Source organism: Anoplolepis gracilipes, chromosome 10, assembly GCF_047496725.1.
Source record: "Anoplolepis gracilipes chromosome 10, ASM4749672v1, whole genome shotgun sequence".
Lineage (NCBI taxonomy): Eukaryota > Metazoa > Arthropoda > Insecta > Hymenoptera > Formicidae > Anoplolepis > Anoplolepis gracilipes.
This window is the reverse complement of record NC_132979.1, coordinates 270,001-288,601: the sequence shown is the minus strand read 5'-3', so window position 1 is coordinate 288,601 and position 18,601 is coordinate 270,001. Positions and strand designations below refer to the sequence as shown.

At 30.6% G+C, this 18,601-nt stretch overlaps 1 protein-coding gene across 18 annotated transcripts in view; it reads left to right on the top strand.

Moving 5' to 3' along the window:
• The first annotated feature begins 2,516 nt into the window (after positions 1 to 2,516).
• Positions 2,517 to 18,601, top strand: part of Syp (synaptotagmin binding cytoplasmic RNA interacting protein) — a 30,342-nt gene continuing 14,257 nt past the window's right edge. For 13 of the 18 annotated variants that reach the window (XR_012047592.1, XR_012047591.1, XR_012047593.1 and 10 more), the window contains exons 1-9: positions 4,434 to 4,570; positions 5,945 to 6,321; positions 6,458 to 6,565; positions 6,786 to 6,962; positions 11,531 to 11,666; positions 15,463 to 15,668; positions 15,816 to 15,965; positions 16,120 to 16,265; positions 16,442 to 16,557. Coding sequence is in view for 15 of the 18 variants with exons in the window: in XM_072901260.1 (XP_072757361.1) it covers positions 5,947 to 6,321; positions 6,458 to 6,565; positions 6,786 to 6,962; positions 11,531 to 11,666; positions 15,463 to 15,668; positions 15,816 to 15,965; positions 16,120 to 16,265; positions 16,442 to 16,557 (1,414 nt within the window). In the remaining 3 variants the exon portion in view is untranslated. Of the gene's footprint in view, positions 2,679 to 4,433; positions 4,571 to 5,338; positions 5,359 to 5,944; positions 6,322 to 6,457; positions 6,566 to 6,785; positions 6,963 to 11,530; positions 11,667 to 12,538; positions 12,675 to 15,462; positions 15,669 to 15,815; positions 15,966 to 16,119; positions 16,266 to 16,441; positions 16,558 to 18,601 lie in introns of those variants that run through there. The other 5 variants (XM_072901254.1, XM_072901264.1, XM_072901255.1 and 2 more) reach the window with 4 other exon arrangements.

The following is an 18,601-nucleotide window of genomic DNA, read 5'->3' as shown; positions in this document are numbered from 1 at the left end:
TGTGTGTGTGTGTGTATGTGTGTGTATGAGAGAGAAAGAGAGAGAGAGAGAGAACGAGAGGCTATTGTTTGTAACTTCGTCGTTTCAATTTAATTGAAACTATTTTACTTTTCAAAACAAGAAGAGGTTTCTTAGTATTGCTTTTCATTTCACAAGAAGGATATGTGCTTATTTTACTTTTTTGTTTTTCTGTCATTTTATTAAATAAAAAAATTTTGCGTAATGATGTTTTATATTAATAAATTTAGATAGAGAAAAACATTTTACTGGACAATCTATGTATTATACACAAAAAAGTTTTTTGGGTTAAAAATTTTACTACGGATGAATCTCTTTATACATAACAAAAGTGCTATAAAAATTAATTAATTAATTAATATTTACAAAAGAAATGACATAATTTAACCCTCAAACTGAACACGTGGATCTTTCGTGTCCGTGCCATTTTTAATCCATTGTTTTAAAAAAATATTAATAAAATCTCGAGATTGGAAACTTATCCAAAAAAAAGTTTGTGTCAAAAGGGACTTATAACTGAAAGGACAATTCAACAGTTCATTCAGTGCAAAGTGCTGGCGAATTTAAATCTGAAGCAGACGCAAAAAAAACGTGTTCAGTTTGAGGGTTAAGTATTTTAACTTATTTTATTACATTTGATAATTATTTTCATAATTAATGTAAACCACAAAAAATGAAACACTTATATTATATTGCAATCTAAAAGAATAAATTGCAGAGGATTATTTTTGGAATATACGTTTTGAAAAAAAAATTTAATATATAAGTGCTTTCCATTTAGTGACACAAGTCGACACAAAGAATCATTCCGTCTTTTTTTAATATTTTTTAATATCGTTAAATGGAAAGCATAAAATTTATCTATTTTTTCATATAAAACGTAACAAGAAATGTTATAGAGATTTTCTTTAATTTCTCTTCAAATGCTTATCGCATATAATAATCTAGACTGAGAAGCTCGAGTTACATATAAAAATAATATTAATTGTAAGTTAATTAACGCAGAGAAATGCGATGATTTTATATATTAGACTTTTCAACATTTTTAGATTTTAATAAAAGTTATTTATGTGTGGGAGAGGGTGAAACATTTTGATAAATTTTAAGATAATGAAATTAAAAAAGCAAACATTTTTTTAAGAGGTAATATATATATATATATATACTTTTAAATTGTCACACAACACACACGGTACATACACACTGTACTTATTACAGTTTTCCAAGTTTCTTGTTTGTAAACATTTAAAAGCCTTATTTTCGCAATAACATATTACTTATCTGTTTCCACATGATTCGAATATATGAAATGTTTCTACGAATTTCCGTGGAGTATAACAAAAGGCAAAGTAGCATTTAAATAAGATTTTTGAGTACGACAGTTATTTTCGTCAAATATTTGAAACGGAACGCACAGGGCAACCGGGTGCTTGTGACGATCCTGAGTAAGGCGGAGCCCGTATATCCTACGAAGGGAGGTGAGCTGTTGAATCGGATTGGGCTAGGGCAAAATTCTGACGACGAGCGCAAAGAAACTGGTTTCGGTTTTGTGGAGTTTGCACCATTGCATCGCTCTTTCAGTGAGACAGTCCAATTTATGCATCACGGCTATGTAGGCACTACACGATATCAAAACGCTGCGCCCAAGCCTTAAATCTCCATTCATCGTTGTCTTGTCTCACGCACACATTATCATCGTAATTATTATCATCATCATTATCATCATCATCATCATCATCATCATCATCATCATCATCATCATCATCATCGTCGTCGTCATCATCATCAGTGCCATTATATCATTATCGTCACTGTCATCGCTGTCGCTGTTGTTAATAGTAAAATAATTTACAAAATCTATTTTGACGTGTGTCACTTTGTCCAACGGACGGGGATCCAAATAAAACAAGAAGAAGAAGAAGAAAAAGAAGAAGAAGAAGAAGAAGAAGAACAAGAACAAGAAGAGGAGAAGAAGAGAAGAAGAAGAAGAAGAATCTATGTGTTTTTATTTGTTTGTTTCACTCTTCGGTTCTTAATCACGTGCAAGTGCCTACGCAAACTAAATTTAATCCAAATGGTCTAAAACATTCACGTACCGGTCACACATAAAACGGACATTTATTTCGTGGCCGATTCTTCTTTACCTCTTCGTGCGTACCGTGTCCGCGTATCTGCATATCGCTCGATGCAGTTACATGAAAGATGTATCACCATCATTGCCACCATCTCCTCTATCACTAAATCTACTTCTACTTATACTGCCTTCACAACCGTCACCATCACCGTTGTTGTCACCACCACCTCCAGTATTACCATCTCCGCCTCCGCCTCCGCCACCGCCACCGCCACCGCCACCGCCACCGCCACCGCCACCGCCACCGCCACTGCCATCAACACCGTTACCGCCATCGCCGTCGCCAGCGCCGACGCCACCGCTGACGCCGCCACTGCTGTGGCCACCGTTATCACTACCATCATACGTCAACCTGACGTACGGAGAAACGCTTTCTTCGCGAAAAAATTGTGGCGTGCTAATTAATTATGAATTTTATGACATCCTGACTATTTTCTTGTGTTGCCGTTGCACAATTGGTGTTTCTTCGTTATTGAAACAACAAATCTGCTAAATTAATATCGGTGAGGAGTACAAATTTGCACAGGTACACACGCATCTTTTATTATAAATATATAGCGTTCCATTCTCCGTCTCTTTCTTTTCTTTTCTCTCTGTCTTCTTCTTGTGGTTTATATAGAGTCGTTGCTTTAGGTCTTCCGCGCGAAATAATCAAATAGGTTTAATAGGTGGATTGAGCTAGTAAGCGAACGTGATTTTGATGGCAAATAACGTTATTTTGACGTCAAATTACGTGCATTTGCTAACAGAGAATTTTATTTCTTTTTTTTTTCTCTTCTCATTCATATTTAACATGTGGAATATTATAATATACGATGCAGAAACATGAGTAAAAAAAGTACATCGATTAGAGAAATCTTTTTGCCTCCGCGACAACTATATACTCTTCTTTTTTTTTTATTAACTTGTAAATTTTGATTTGCTCCGAAACAAAAGCATACCGGTAGTTCGAATGGCTCCGAAACAATGAATGAAGCGTACATTATTCGAGATCATTCGAGATTTTAACGATATATTCACAATATTTTTCACATTATTATAGTTTCTCGGGATTAGAAATGTAATTTTTCTTGATTTACACACCGGTCAGTAATAAATGTGATAAAGCTAGAAATATTATGAAAAAAATTGTAAAATAAATTTCGAAATTTGTCGTGAAAAATTGCGCTTCTTTGTGAATTCTCGTATATCACTCAAATTAGTTCGTACATGGCGGCGTGTTCGCGATATGCAAAAGCGCGCGCACACGAAAATCATATCGATAATGAATAGCATGGCGTAGTTTGTCATATTCCTGATTTTCGAAGATTTCGTGAAATTAACTGACGCGCCTTTACAAATATTCAATTTTACAAAAAAAAAAAAAAAAAAAAAAAATCGATTAGAGCTGCTAATATGTTCGCGCGACTTTTCTGAAAAGTGAATAGCTAGTTATTGTATTAGCCCGGGTCTACAATAGCTGTAGCAGGCCTTAAGTCGTAAGAAATGAACCAATCATATTCATTATTCTTCTCTAAAGTCAAATCAATTGTAATTGGTTAATTTCTTACGGCTTAAGGCTTACTACATCTATTGTAGACCCGGCCTTATTCTCTGGTGGAAATAACTAATAATAATTTTACAATCTTTCACACAAGGATATTACGTGAAAACTATCATTTTTTTAATGACGTAATTACATTACACTATTTCTGACATAATTTTCAAGCTACTCGATTTGGACCATGTTTGTAGTTTTTCATACATTTACGTTGTAAAGTATGATATATAAAGTGATGTAAAGTTAAAATTGCGATTTTCCAGCTACATTATACACATATATGTAATTTAATTAGAATCTACAATTTACTACATAACGGTCATAAAAATATTTGTAAAAATTCGTAAATATTTTTTACAATTCACTAGAATGATAAATTTTATGATTTCTAGTTGCAAAATGTGAATTTTGCATAGAAATAAATGGTGAAAAAATGATTTCCACTTGGGATTTTTCAACTTGGAAAAGCCGCTCGATCTTTCGCATCGCGTCTCTCGCGAATAATTCGATTTTCGCACGAGACGTTTGCCGCGGATTTATTTCTCGCTCTCGCCACGTTAAAGAAGAATTCCCTCCCAACTGCCAAGAGCGCGTTCCGGGCGCGTATACTTTGAAGCTTGAAAGAACGGATGAGACTTTTTTTTCTTCATCGGGCACCGGGCACCGGGCATCGGACATCGGGCCTCGGGCCGCGCTCTTCGCGCTCTCCCCCGGACCAATCAGAATTTGCGCGAGCGAGAAATGGCCAACGTAGTGTCGCTGGGTTCGAGCGTATCTTTGCGCGTCGTTTTGTGAACCCCGTAGTCCCGCAATATCACGTTGACGTCTGTCGCCATTTCCTCGCACGGAGAGGAGAGACCGTCCGTTTATTTCGCAAGGTAATCGCTTGCCGCCGGTTTTTCCACGCGTCGAGCCGTATCAGCTGATTTTCTCGCGCGGATCGCGAACGTGTCGCCGACGTGTTTTCGCGAGCGCACGGCGGAAAATAACGGATTTAACACGCGTTGTGCGAAGTGCATCTGTCGCGAGTGCATATAAAGGTGCATCGTATTTGGCACAGCGGCCGCCGTGCTGCGGGACGTGCGAGATCGCGTTTTGCCGGCCGGCGAACCGCCAACTGTCGTGTGAGAAAAGTGCAGCCGCGAAAAGGGATTGCGACGCGGAAAACTATTATATATCACACGGAGAAACAATATCTCCGATTCTTTTCTAAACGTTAAGAGGCGGTGTTGCATCGCGTCCGATCCGTTGGTCGCTCGTCGCTCGTCGCTCGTCGCCTGCAATCAACACGCCGTACACGGCGAGTGTCATCGATGAACGTTCGAGACAGACGTGCCGCGCATCGTAAATTCTCCTCGTTTTATTTTCCCTCCGACATGCCGAATATAACCAATTCCATATATTACGCGTGCACATTTATTTTCACTTATTTATTTTTGCCTCTCAATTCTTTTTAATCGCCAAATTGGAGCGAGAGCGGATCAACTCGCGTGCGCCGCAATCCGCGATCCGCGATTCTCTTTGTCATCGCTATCTTCAAAAATCTCACTTTTTTCGTTAGATATAAGTTTTTTTAGAAAGTTTTTTTTTTATATGTGTTTTTAAACACAAATCAAAATAATCTATCTTAAACTCCATAATTAACAATTTAAATTTATTTAAAACAGTGAGTTATAAATAAATTAAAAATAAGTGTTTGACAAAATAATTTTATAATTATCAATATTGTATATATATTTAAAATATGTTGCTTTTTTATATTTACAATGCAAAATTTTTTTGTTAATTGTTTTTTTGCATTTATTTTAGTTTTAAATTATATTCTATGTTTAAAAAAATTTTTTTACGTAAAATTCTACATATTTTATATAACTATATATATTTTTTTTTCTTATTTTATCGCTAGAAAAAGATTGGTAGAAGTTGATATTAATTAATGTTATAATTTAAAATCAAAATTATGAAAAATATACTATATAATAATTTCAGTAACATACACATATGTTATGTATTTATATGTTAACGGTATTATTGATATTTTGTAATGAATATGAAATATTTAAACGTATGCTGTAAATTTAAAAAAAATTCAATCAAAGATATTTAACTTAAAATAATTTTGAGAGATATATGCAATATATATTATATAAAATAATAAAGTATACTTTATGAGAAAATAATTTATGTATAATCTAGTTTATATCTATTAAAAAAAGAGACTTTGATTAATATAGTACTTATTATTGTTTCAGCAATGGCAGAAGGAAATGGGGAAATAAAAATGGAAGAAAAGCAAGAAATGGAAAATTTAGAACGGACAGAAGATTTTAACAAACTTATGCAATATGGGCTAGACGAGAAAGTGGCTGCCAAACTGGACGAGATTTATAAGACGGGAAAATTGGCTCATGTTGATCTGGATGAAAGAGCACTTGACGCTTTAAAAGAATTTCCAGTCGATGGTGCATTAAATGTGCTTACACAATTTCTAGAATCTAATCTAGAACATGTATCTAACAAATCGGCATACCTTTGTGGAGTAATGAAGACATACAGACAGAAGAGTCGTGCGGGTCAAGGAACAGGCACCAGCACAACACCTAAGGCCCCGGATGAAGACAAAATCAAAGTAATTTAAAATTACATTAGTTGATTACAGTAATTTAAATTTCTTATAATTATTAATATTATTATTTTAGTTTTTGTTGAAATTATATAAGCTTATATAAAGATATATACTTTATAAGGGTTAAAAATAATTTTAGATGATTTTGGAGAGAACAGGATATCCTTTAGATGTAACTACTGGACAAAGAAAATATGGTGGTCCACCACCAAATTGGGAAGGTCCAACTCCAGGCACTGGTTGTGAGGTAAATTTAAATATGTATATATATATATATATATATATATATATATATATATATATTTTTTTTTTTTTTTTATTTTTAATTAGTTTATGTATATATATTCTTTTATGATGAAACTTAATATAGAATATCAGTTTTAAAGAAAGTACATTAAATACTTTTATGTATAAAAAAGATACTTGTAATTTTTTAAAATTATTACATCAAATATTTTTGCAAAAAGGTATTTTGTGGCAAAATTCCAAAAGACATGTATGAAGACGAATTAATTCCATTATTTGAAAAATGCGGAAAAATTTGGGATTTGAGACTGATGATGGACCCCATGTCAGGTTCCAACAGAGGATACGCATTTATCACATTTACTAATAGGGAAGCTGCGCAGCAAGCTGTTCGAGAGGTATGTCAGTATATATTTTTCCTCATCCTTATTAATGTGTAGTTTACATATGATGTATATACATATTTATTTTTTACTTTTTCCCTAGTTACAAATATTGCCATGGATAATTAAAAAAATTTTTATTTTTTTCTTTTTTAAAATTTTTTTGGAAATGTTACAAAATTGTTATTGATATCAAAATAATGCTCCTTCGAAATGATTAGAAATTAATTTATCTCAGTTTTCAAATGTTCAATTTGAAATGTTTTATTAAATATAAATGTTTAATAATCTCTGATGATATTGAATAATTATTGAATTTTATTGTGACTTATAATAATGTTATGGCTGAGCCATAATACATTATATATAATGTTGATTGACTAATGATATAATAAAGTAATATATACATGTTTATTTTATGTTTCTAAAAATATGATTTCTTTGCTGAACATTTCGAATGACTGTTATGTATTCCTATGTGGCTTGTTCTGCATTGTCCATTTTATATATTTTTTTTTTACAGTAGCTTTACATGGACATATTATTATTTTGTTCAATCTGTATAACATTTTTTATTAATTTTATATTTCTTTAATATATACAGGATATCCTACTTTAAAAATAACATACGTGAATATCTTTGAAACTATTGGTAATATCGAAAAATATTTAAAAAAAAATTCAATAGTTTTGAAAAAAAAAAACATATATATATATAGATGGAGATGTAGAAAAGACATGAAGATCAATTTCAATTTGTTTTTTTTTTTTTTTTTAATGGAATTATATACTTTTGGATGCATTAATTGCTGCAGCTCTTCATTCATTATAAAAAAATATTAGGGTATTTATTAAAAAACCATTAGATGATGTTTTAATTTTGATTTTATTGTTGCGAAATAATACTAATGCTACAATTTTTAAAGTTAATGTTAAAAAAAAATGTCTTTTTTTCAATATTAATGAACTTTGATTTTGCAATTTTTTGAATGATATTTGAACTTTTTTTAAAGTATTTCACTGGAAATTTGTTAACATGCTTGAAGAATCCTTTACTTCAAGTTGTTTGAAGAGTTCTCGTTTTTTTTTAGTTTTTTCTTTTGTAAATTTTATTTTTTAAACTTTTTATAAAATAATCCAATGAGATTCGGTCGTCAACGGAAAGTCAACATGATTAGCTCGTCTAGTCTAACGAATGGAAAACTTTTCATTTAATGTGACTTAAGCTGTATTATAATGAGCTGGGACACTGTTTCGTGTTATTGTCTAGTTGCTAGATTGATATCTTTTAGAAATACAATAAAAGTTGATTAAATAAATTTCCTTATCATCAGTAAATGTACTATAAAGAAAATACAAATATCTATAATACATTCATAATATCATATTATATCTTAAAAGATGGAACATGATAATGCTAATGCAAATTAGATTCAGTTCAATAATGACAGTCATGCTGATTCATTTACTCTGTGTTAGTAAAATTTACCAGAAAACAAGAAATATGACAAAAATATAGGTTTTAGAATATTTTATTCTAAGTTTATCTATAGAATTGATACAAAATCATCATCACTTAATGCACGTACACATGATACGAATAATTTTACATAACTATTGTTGTGGAGTAAAATTGAATTTATTTTGACTAATATAGGAATTTCTCAGTTACTGTTGCAATTGCAACATTGTGTAAATCCGATAAAATTGATAGACATTTCTGGCTAAATCTTTGTCAAGTACACATTTTACAACAACAACTGACATATAATAATTTTAATTATGTTGAATATTTTTCACGATATCGTCGTGCCGCCTCTCTGCAATATCCACCATGATATTCTCTCACTATTAAAATTATATCAACAATTTTGCTTGGAGTATAATCTGCCATTTTTAATAATCTCACAAGCGAACTTTGGAATTGTTGAGATAAGAAAATCTTAAGCCATTATTAGAAAGTATCCTACATAATATTGTTTGTCATCTACAAACATTCATATACGAATGTAGATGTTAGAGGCTACATGTAAATATATTGAAATCTACGCGCGCGTGAGTATTACTTCGTAACATAAAAATTAAAATATCTTCTAAACTAATGGTTTTTTGCTAGATATAGATATTATTTTATATCGAATGGAAGAGTTGTATCAATTAATGCGTTCAAAAGTATTATATGTATATGGTTCCATAAAAGAAGAAATTAATCATCATATATATACACCCTTCATATATACTTCTACCTATAAAAAAAACTATAGACATCAAATTATATCCCTGTCAAAATTGAATTTTTACTTGAGATATTTTTCTTTATCACCAATAGTTTTGAAGATATTTGCATGCATCATTTAAAATGGGACATCCTACATACACATTACACAGATTGTTCCATTTAATTTTTAATGCTCAAATGTCTTGAAAAGATGGATTTTGTAAAAAAAAAAAAAAAAAAAAAAAAGTTTTAAATTCTAAAGTTACTTAGTTTCAAGGGGATACACGTACATTGTTTTAAATATTAAATATTAGTTTGATCTTGCATGATCTTTCTTTGTAAGATCAATTAGATCAATTATGTCAGGATTACTTAGATTTTTTTAAATTAAATCCTGACTTTTTATTATAATTTTTTAATGTTGACAATAAGTTGACATTTTTAAAATATAATCTTTTTTTGTTTGGTTACTTTCCAAGTTACTAATCTTGAAATTTACGATACCTTTGACATTTAGGAAATCGCATAAACGGATAACGCATCATGATTTTCTTTCATTCTTTTCATTCACTAAACATTACAAAATTGAAAAAATTGTAAAAAATTGTTAAAAAAAAATTAGGATTTTGTTGTAAAATCAATTGACAAAATTCAATTATCTTCTTTTTTTTTTTTTTTTTTTTGCTTAAGACCTGAACTCGTGTGATAATAAGGCTGATGATTTTAAAGAGATGTACCAGTGATTTTAAGATTTTATATGCTATTAAACTAGAGCTGTTATTATTTACAACTTTGAAAATTCGAAGAGACTTTGAAAGACATATGTCGGTTAGGAAATTATATTTGATACAGCCTGACTGTTGCACGATAATAATTATATCATTTATTTAATATAAAAAAAATGTTGATTATTCAATTATATGATGTGATTTGATTTTAAATAATAATAAAATAATAAAATAATAGGCTCAATGTAATAATTTACTAAGCGATTACTAAGCGGCAAAGAGGGAATAAGAGCCAAGTGTAGTTATTAATACGCAAATTTTATTATACCACAAACTATTCACAAAGTAATTAATTATAAATGTTTCGGGCCATTTTATGATCTAATTTTAGCGAAAAATCTATTGAGATTAAAAGAATGTTAAAATATTAACATTATAATGCCATAAAAGAAAAAAGTGCCTCTACATATAATTGGGTTTCATTAAAAAAATTTATGTGATCTTGACATAACTTTGATAAGATTACTCAAGATTAAACTAAGATTAGCATTGTATGTTTCTTTAAAACTAATTGTAACTTTTGTTTAAAATATTTGTTAAAAAAAATCCATCTTCTCTTATTAAGATATTTGAGTGTCGAAAATAAAATGTAAGACATATATGTGGATGTGTGTGTGTGTGTGTGTGTGCGTGCGTGCGTGCGTGCGTGCGTGTGCGCGTGTGTGTGTGTGCGTGCGTGCGTGCGATTGCGTACGTGTGTGCGTGCGTGTTGTGTGCGTGCGCGTGCACACATATGTATGTGTATGTGTATACGAATTGTGTATATATGTCATACATGTAGGTATGTATGTATATGTGTGTGTGTGTGTGTGTGTGTGTGTGTGTGTGTGTGTGTGTGTGTGTGTGTGTGTGTGTGTGTGTGTGTGTGGGTGTGTGCGTGTGTGGGTGCGTGCGTGCGTGTGTGCGTGTGTGCGTGTGTGTGTGTGTGTGTGCGTGTGTGCGTGCGTGCGTGCGTGCGTGCACACGTGTGTATCTAAGAACAATCCACATAATGTATGTTTTATATGCATATGTCCCTGACCATTTATATATTCGTGTTTACGCAGTTATATATCCAATTGATCCCGAATATTCAATAACACAGAAGTACATATACATTAATGATATCCTATGGATGAGTTTCTTTTTCCAGCTCTCCTCTTTGCTCAGTGGGCAAAATTGGGAGTGGAGAATCTTTCCGAAAATTACAATGATTGTGTGGTCTAATTGGTTAGGGGTGTATTTGCCTAATTGGTTAATTCTTATTGGACAGTGACAATTTTTGTAACAAAATTTTGGAAAATGTTAGGCTTAAAATTTGTTTACAGGAGTACATGATACGTGAAAGGCCGGTTTCCTATATTGTGAAGATTCGAGCGACAAAGCCATGCCACTTTCTCGCTTTTGTGGATCCGCACTATATTGTTAATTAATAATTGTCTTTTCTAAATTGCATATTTCTAAAAAATTTCTTTTCAAATTTCGCCATCTGCCGTAATTTGTCTTAAAAAGAAAAAGAAAATAGAAAAAAAAAAAAAATCACGAAACTGCCTCATTGGAACAAAATTAGGCATGTGTATGTTTTCTTCATCCCACAGCTCGATAATCACGAAATAAAACCCGGCAAGAGTCTGAAAGTAAACATTAGCGTTCCTAATCTACGACTTTTCGTGGGAAACATACCAAAGTCAAAAGGCAAAGAGGAGATCTTGGAGGAATTTGGTAAATTAACAGGTAAAGTGAATTCGAGGCGTGTGTACCTACCTCTACCTATTACCTACCTGTCTACCTGTATTGTATAACTTAAGAGTGGTAGTTTTTAAGTAGTGGTTGTAGATGGTATGGAACTATGGAGCATCCAAGGATCACATTGACTCCATAAATCTGCGAATACACCTTATGGCACCTTTAGTTCTGGTCTCCTTGCCTCTCGGTTTATTAGTGAACAGTAACACCTCTCTGGTCCAAGTCTTCTTTTCCTCACATATTTATAGGTTGAGTTATGAATTTATCTGCTTTCCTACTCTACATGCGATTATCTTATTATTCCCTGCTTCCCCCTGATGCATTCCTGATTTTGTGTAACTGATCAATCAATCTTTATTATTGATATTTCTTCGTCTTTTTTTTTCTTTTTGTTTCTTTTTAAAAATGAAAAAGAGACGAGGAATGGAAAGAGAAAATGTGGAAGTTATACCTTTTAGATTATTTTACACACGTACACGCGTACACACATACATACACACATACATATTGACAGAAAAAGATATGCTGTCTTGCACCATTGCAATTTTGCAATATGCAAATGTGATTCATGACTAAGTCTCAAGCTTTGGGGGTATGGGAGATTTGCGTGGACCGCTGGGGCGTTTGGCTCGCTAACAAACGGACAGGCACTCCCACCCACTCTTATAAGATGTCAATCCTCGAACTATCATATAATCCACACATTCCTTTCGACATACTTCATACTTTTGATACTCTTATGTATTCCCCCCTCCCCCCGAAGGACGCTTCATGAAATCCCATGTTCAGACAGCCAATAAGCAGGTGAAATCATAAATGGCAAGCTTAATTGGCACTCTCCTTCCACATTATTCTTACAGCTGAATGATTATGAGATTCGGAAAGGGAAAAAGATTGGTGTTACCGTATCATATAACAATCATCGCTTGTTTGTGGGAAATATTCCAAAGAATCGAGACCGAGATGACTTGTTCGAAGAGTTTACAAAGCACGCACGTAAGTTGACAATTGTCCTTAAATCAGCGAGCAGTAACCAATGGAAGTTCTATGGGAGAGATGATGGAACAAAAATTTCTTATAACGAATTCACGTGTTTTCTAGCAGAAACATGTCAGGTGGGTTAAATCCAACCCTCTTGCATAAATGTGAAAAAATTTTCTAATGAATATTCGGCAAAAACGAAAGTTATTATTATTCATTTCTCGGAAATTGATTATTATTGATGATTATTATTCATTTCGAAAATTATCAAATATGTGGTAACACTGAGGAATTTATTTGTAAGCCAAATGTGAACTCTTCATCGTGTGATTCCTTCATTTTTTTTATTTCCAGTTTATTTTCATTTTTAAATTTTCATCGTTGCGACAAGTAGTATTGTAGATAATCATAATTGTGTTTAATTGCATCTTACAACTAAATGAGTTTATGCTACAATTCTGTTTGAATCATCTTTGTTTGTTCGACATATCTTTTTTTCTGTAATATACACAATATATATTTATAATACGAATTTTTATCCTTTATGAATTTTTGAGATATTTTAGGCATATCTGATTTTAAAAACGCAAGATTCGAAGGGCAAATATAATTTTATAGCGAGCATTATCATCTCATGTGATTCTTTTATTTGTACATATTTATGAAAGAAAGTTTTAAAATATTTATTTTTCTATTTATGTTTTATGTATATATATATATATATATATATATATATATATATATATATATATATATATATATATATATATATGTATATGTATATATTAAATTTTTACAATATATTAAACATATGATATTATCATAGAAATATAATCGCATTTCATGAATGAATAAATGTAAGTTCATTGTGACGTCTTCAGAGATAATTTGAATTTAATTAAAAAAAAAATCATATTGTTTGTATGGTGTAAATATAAATCTGATAAAAAAAAGAGAATGATCAGTGTGATTGAACGAATGTGTCTGATAATCACTACATTTTGTATGTGTGTGCATAAGATTCTTGCATGTAACATCAGAATATGGACACAGAGAGGAGATTAATAGAAGAAAATAACAATGATAAGGGCAAACGTCATTATTAAATTGATGAGGCACAGGAATGATATTTAGAAGTTAATTTTAAAAGAACAATTCATATAATAATACAAGGCATCTAACAATAAATATTTTATTATTACACATCACATGTGATACAATAGAAAAAAGTTAATCTATTATTATTATTATATATTTTTATAAATAAAATTTTGACATATCAATATAATTAGTAAGTATAATTACAAGAAATTTTAAAGTATATTATGTGTACTTAAACTTAATATTTGTATATATGAAACCAATGATTAGATTTATTCTTAATAGTACATTCATATATATATATATATATATATGAGGTGCCTTGTTATCCAAATAGCTTCTAAACTGAGTTTCTAAACTGAGAGGAAGGAGAGAAGGACTGTTTCTGAGAAATAAGTTGAGAGAAATAAAAGTCTTCCCTTAGAAATTGTCAAATTGCTTATGTTTGACAGTTTCTTAGTATTTTTGGAAAGGATCTATCAATTTAGATTAGAATGAGATCAGAGAGAGCGGAAAATACGAACAATATTGCCACATCTCAGGATTAGAAGATAGAGAATAATACATAATATTAGAGTGTCAATCTTTGCTCTACATATCGAATTATTGCATGAGAATTCTAATAGCATGAGAATTCTACTTAATAATATAGTATTTATATGTCTTGAAATTAATCTTCAAGTTTTTCAAATATACAGATTCAGTATATAAAAGTAAAGAAGATTTTAAACACATGAAAAGAGTGTTTTACAGAATTTAGAGCTTTCAATCTTTCTCTTTGTAGTTATTAATAATATCTTTGCATTTGTTCTGTTCTTTTAATCTTGGTTATCTGTAGCTTTTTATTCAAAATTTTATTGTGACACAGGTTGCAAGCAGTTGGTGAAGTAATATCTTTCTTATTTTTATTTATTTTATATTCAATCCTTGAATTGTTTGTTGATTAGTAAATTTTGTTTTAGTAAAACTTTATTTGTAATTTGTTTCTTTTGTTTTTTATCTTTTTTTTTAGATTTTAAGTATATATTATATATAGTTTTTAAAAAATATATAAAAATATAAGAATTAAGGTATGCAAATAATAAAATATAAACATTAATAATTAAAAAAAATATCTAAAAAAAAAATAAATAAATAAAATGACATCTCGTGTTTTGGAGATACATCTAACTAAATGTTATATAGATATTTTGCAAATTCAGTAATATAATATCTAACTGATGCAATCTTTCATTTATATTTTTATCTCTTAGTTTACAGACGAGCGGTATTTTTTCTATTTTATATGAAAGAGAATATATAAAAAATACAGTTGTCGGAAATTAAAAGTCATATCTATGTGTTATAGTAAAATTATAGTGTAGTGTCTCATAGTAAAACTGTTATGTATGAGTAATAATTATTCATTGAAATAACTGTATTCTGTAAAATAAATATTGTAATAAATTTAATTCTGATACATATTATATAAATATTCAAGATAATGTGATTAATATATGTTTATAACGGGATTATGCAAATTTTTAGCTTACGGTAACCATCGTATATGAAAACGTAATAGTTGCTTAGATCTCTAAATTTTGTTTTTTGCAAAGTTTCCATTCTTTATTACATAGTAGCAATCCTTCAAATTTCGCGATTGCCGATCAAATTTCGAGCGAATCTCATCCACTTCTTGTATGCTTCTTTTTTCGACATATAGCTGGCCTGACGGAGGTGATTATCTACAGCTCACCAGATGACAAAAAGAAGAATAGAGGTTTTTGCTTTTTGGAATATGAATCTCACAAAGCAGCTTCTTTAGCCAAGCGAAGGTTGAGTACTGGACGCATCAAAGTTTGGGGATGTGATATTATTGTTGATTGGGCTGATCCTCAAGAAGAGCCAGACGAACAGACTATGTCCAAAGTAAATAGTGATACAATTAAATTTTATTATTATAATTATGTTATTCTGTATACTTTTTATCGGTTATTCAGTATTGCTTTACGATAGACGGTTTATTGTTATTCTACGAATTAAGTTAATTATAACGCAAATTATTCTTTGTTTTAGGTACGCGTGCTCTACGTACGAAATTTGACGCAAGATTGTTCCGAGGAAAAATTGAAAGAAAGTTTCGAACAATATGGCAAAATTGAGCGAGTGAAGAAAATCAAAGATTACGCCTTTATACATTTCGAAGATAGAGATAATGCTGTTAAGGTAAAATATATTTTAATATTTTTTTTGGTTTGACACTTTTACTATATTAAAAAGTTTATAATTTAAATTGTATATATATATAGTAATATATATATATAGTATATATATAGTATATATATATATAGTATATATATATGTGTGTTTTCTTTTTAAGGCAATGAATGAATTAAACGGCAAAGAAATGGGTGGATCTCACATAGAAGTTTCATTGGCAAAACCGCCATCTGATAAGAAGAAGAAAGAAGAGATGCTGCGCGCTAGAGAGAGACGAATGATGCAAATGTTACAGGGTAGAGGCGGGTAAGCTATCGACTGATTAATTATTCGCCCAACGTCTTTTTCGTATTATTTTTTTATATCTATCTTATGTTTCTTTGATTTTTTAAATATTTACTTTCGTTATTTTGATCGCTCCATTTCATTTTTTATTTATGGAAATCTAAATCGATGGTGTTATATAATTTTCTCTTTTACAGCGGATCTCCATCTCACCCAAGCATGATGGGAGGACCAATGCCAGTTCGTGGACCTGCACAGGGACCTCGGGGTACCGGCGCAGGTATGCGTGGACAGATGGGACGAGGTGATTATGGTTAGTATCAATTTTTTTCTTTCCTTTTTTGTTGTTCATTGTTTCGCGTATTTTTTCTCAAGAATATATTCTTTGATTTTCATGGCAAAATAAAAATTTTAGTAATTTTTTTATAAATGTCACGTGTATATATATATATATATATATATATATATAACGAATATATATGTGTTTTCGTTCTGCTCGAGCAATAACAATTTAAACATCAAATATTCTTTTCAACTAAGATTTTATAACACATGCATATATGTATGTATGTTTTTGGTGTGTGTGTATAACGCGACAAGGAAAAGTAACAGAATATACTGATATTTTAAAAACTATGCAGAGAATTAAAGAAAAATATAAAAGTTATAGGTCAGAACAGAAGGGAGAAGAGGAAATTTTTTTATTGATATTTAAATTTTTAAATATTCAAGTAATCTCTTTATGTAATTTTGATAAGTATATTAATAGGTAATGCATTGCTTAAGATCTTACAATTTATATACATATATATATATATATATATATATATATATATATATATATATATATATACACACATATATTTTAAGATTTTTCTCTATAGTTTTTTCGAAATATTAGGGCACTCTGTTACTTTTTCTAAAACGTGTATATGTGTACATACACACATGCACGCGCGTGTATACATATACAGAATGTTTCAAAACCATCGAATGTTTTTTTTAATAAGATTGTCTGACCAAGAAAGACAAGTTTCGTCAGAAAATATCAAAGCTTTAATAATTACTAAGTTATAAATGGATAAAGAATTTTCACAAATTAAAATTTATAGAGAGAAGATTAATATACAACTATATTTTTTCGGTTAATTTTAGACGTTTACCTTAATAGAGTTTTAATTTAAGGTTTAGTTATAAAAGATATATATGATGGCAAAAATTAGAAGCTTGTAAAAAATGATGACATTCTTCAAGATTTTCGCTTGAGAATAATCATATCTAAATTAATCAGAGAATCTATAATACTTAAAAGAATATTTGCCCATTTTGAGATATTCTGTGTATGTGTATGTGTAAGGATGTTCCACCTTAAGTGGATATTCTCTTCTATTTTTCAAACTGAGGATGATGTCTCATGTACAGACAGAGCGGATCAAACTGAGTAAAAAAGTTCTGTATTGTTTTGCGATTCTCGGAATAATTATTACGAGGATGCCGGACTACCGACCGACCTTCTAATCTAACAAAACAATATATTTGCTTAATCTAAAAGTTGCAATTTATACACATAAAATAAAATAGGTTCTCCCGGGTCAGAATTGCACGAAAGAATATTGGTGAACTTTTAGAAATGAGCTTAGAAGCCTAGATAAAAAAAATTTTGTTGCAGAAAATGTGCGGCAACATTTTCTGCAGACAAGAGACAGCCCGCTGTTACACGGTTACTATGCGTGCGACTAGCAACCACGTGACAGCGGGCTGGCTTTTCTCGCCACGTGCTAATATTCATACGAATTGGTCGATATTTTTTAATTAATTTCTCTATAATTATTGCGAAAATCACAAAATGATATAGAACCAGTTTGATCCACTCTACCTATACACGAGAGATTTTTTTACGAATTACCGGACACTCTGTATATATAATGGTCTGTCCTCTTTATTATTACTTTAAAAGATAAAAGGGAATATCTACTTACGGTGAGACATATACACTGAGCATTGTAAAAAAATTTTTTTAAGATTTTTTGACTTATTTTTCGTCAAGAAATATCGCTATGTACTTATTGAGCGCAATTTAATTAATACTCTGTATATACAGGCTGCATGATTTAATCTGTCTCACAAAATACATAGTGTCTTAAATGAATAAAGAAAAATAGAAAATTAATGGCTTGTGAGTAATTTCGAATCATGTAAATTTACGAAAATTATTTTATGAGGTGGAACGAGTAAGATAAATTTTTTTAATTGTTTCTGAGATATCGGCGTGGACAGATTGATCGATCAAACGGAAATGAATACTCTAGAAGCGAGTTTCAGAAATTTGTTTGCGTTTAATATCGAAAATAGACCCT